Consider the following 1157-nt stretch of genomic DNA (forward strand, 5'->3'; position numbering starts at 1 on the left):
AAAAACATTAAGAGTTGGCAGAATAATGGTGCAGCAGGTCAATTTCCATTACTGCAATTGTGAGTAATGTACATAGAGGCCAATTTGAATATACTACACAAGATATTGAACTCTGCATAGCATTTTAGTGCATTACTCTATAATTAAGGCATTTTGTTTGACAGAGGTAATTTTTGGTTGGTTGTAGGCATCAGTCAAGCTTGTTTTAAGGGGATCAGACTGATTAATCAGCTGATTAATGGAGAGAAGATGGCAGACTAGAAACCTAGGTCTATGTGCTGGTGGCAACATTGGCTTTCTTCTCATTGAAGAAACTCTTAAGCATAAGCACCTGGCCAATACAGACCACAAACAGGATGATGGTCTCCCCAATGGACCAAAAGTGCACACGTTCACTCAGGTCTTCAGCCCTGATACGGTCCTGAGCCTCCCGAAGACGATACCAAGTCTGAGAGTCTGAAACCACTTTCAGGATCTCATGGACAGACAGGCAGGCTGACTCCATCTGCATGATTTATTCAGAGGTTCACATCAAATGCATATATGCACAGTGCATTCCATGTATGATTGCATGCTGTTTGTGTTTCTCACCTGTGTGAGAGCTGTTGCTCTGTTCATGCCAGGCATTAATCTGACATCCTCTCCAGTTCTGAAGTCCAGATAAACAGTTTTGTGAGAGAAGGTTGAGAACTCATTGCTAAAGCAGACCTTGTACACTCCCTTCATGGTTGTTGTATGGGAAAAGCTGTCATATTGCTTTTTGCGTTCTTGATACAGCAGATTATTCAGTGGATCTGTCACAAAACAGTCAACATCATAGTTTCCTCCAGCAATAACCTGTATGGAAAGAAAAGTACTGATATTAGGAATATGGCATACATGGTATTTTCAATTGTTTAACAATGTTTTATCAGTGTTGAACAAAGTTTAACAGGTTCTTAAGCCAGAAAACCATGGTGATATGTTTGTGCTCCATAAAACTGGAAAATATTCAACAACTTGGAAAGCAAAAGATAAATAATCCACAAACACTGCAAAAAATAAAATAAATAAATAATCCACAAGCAAGTTTTGTTAAAAGCAGCTGTTGGCACAATTACCTGAAAGTCTACATCAAACTTTGCTCCTTGCTCTAGGTCCTCGTAAAAGCATTGTTT

At 39.2% G+C, this 1157-nt stretch overlaps 1 protein-coding gene across 1 annotated transcript; it reads right to left on the reverse strand.

Annotated features, from left to right (window-relative positions):
* Positions 1-6: 6 nt before the first annotated feature.
* Positions 7-1151, reverse strand: LOC107580748 (transmembrane emp24 domain-containing protein 3-like; the record flags this gene model as incomplete). Its single annotated transcript, XM_016266392.1, has 3 exons — positions 7-505; positions 592-837; positions 1101-1151. Coding segments are annotated over 3 exons (531 nt in total), but the record flags the coding sequence as incomplete, so codon positions are not given.
* Between the last annotated feature and the right edge of the window lie 6 nt (positions 1152-1157).

The sequence above is a fragment of the Sinocyclocheilus grahami genome, unplaced genomic scaffold (assembly GCF_001515645.1).
Source record: "Sinocyclocheilus grahami isolate Dianchi unplaced genomic scaffold, SAMN03320097.WGS_v1.1 scaffold42880.1, whole genome shotgun sequence".
Lineage (NCBI taxonomy): Eukaryota > Metazoa > Chordata > Actinopteri > Cypriniformes > Cyprinidae > Sinocyclocheilus > Sinocyclocheilus grahami.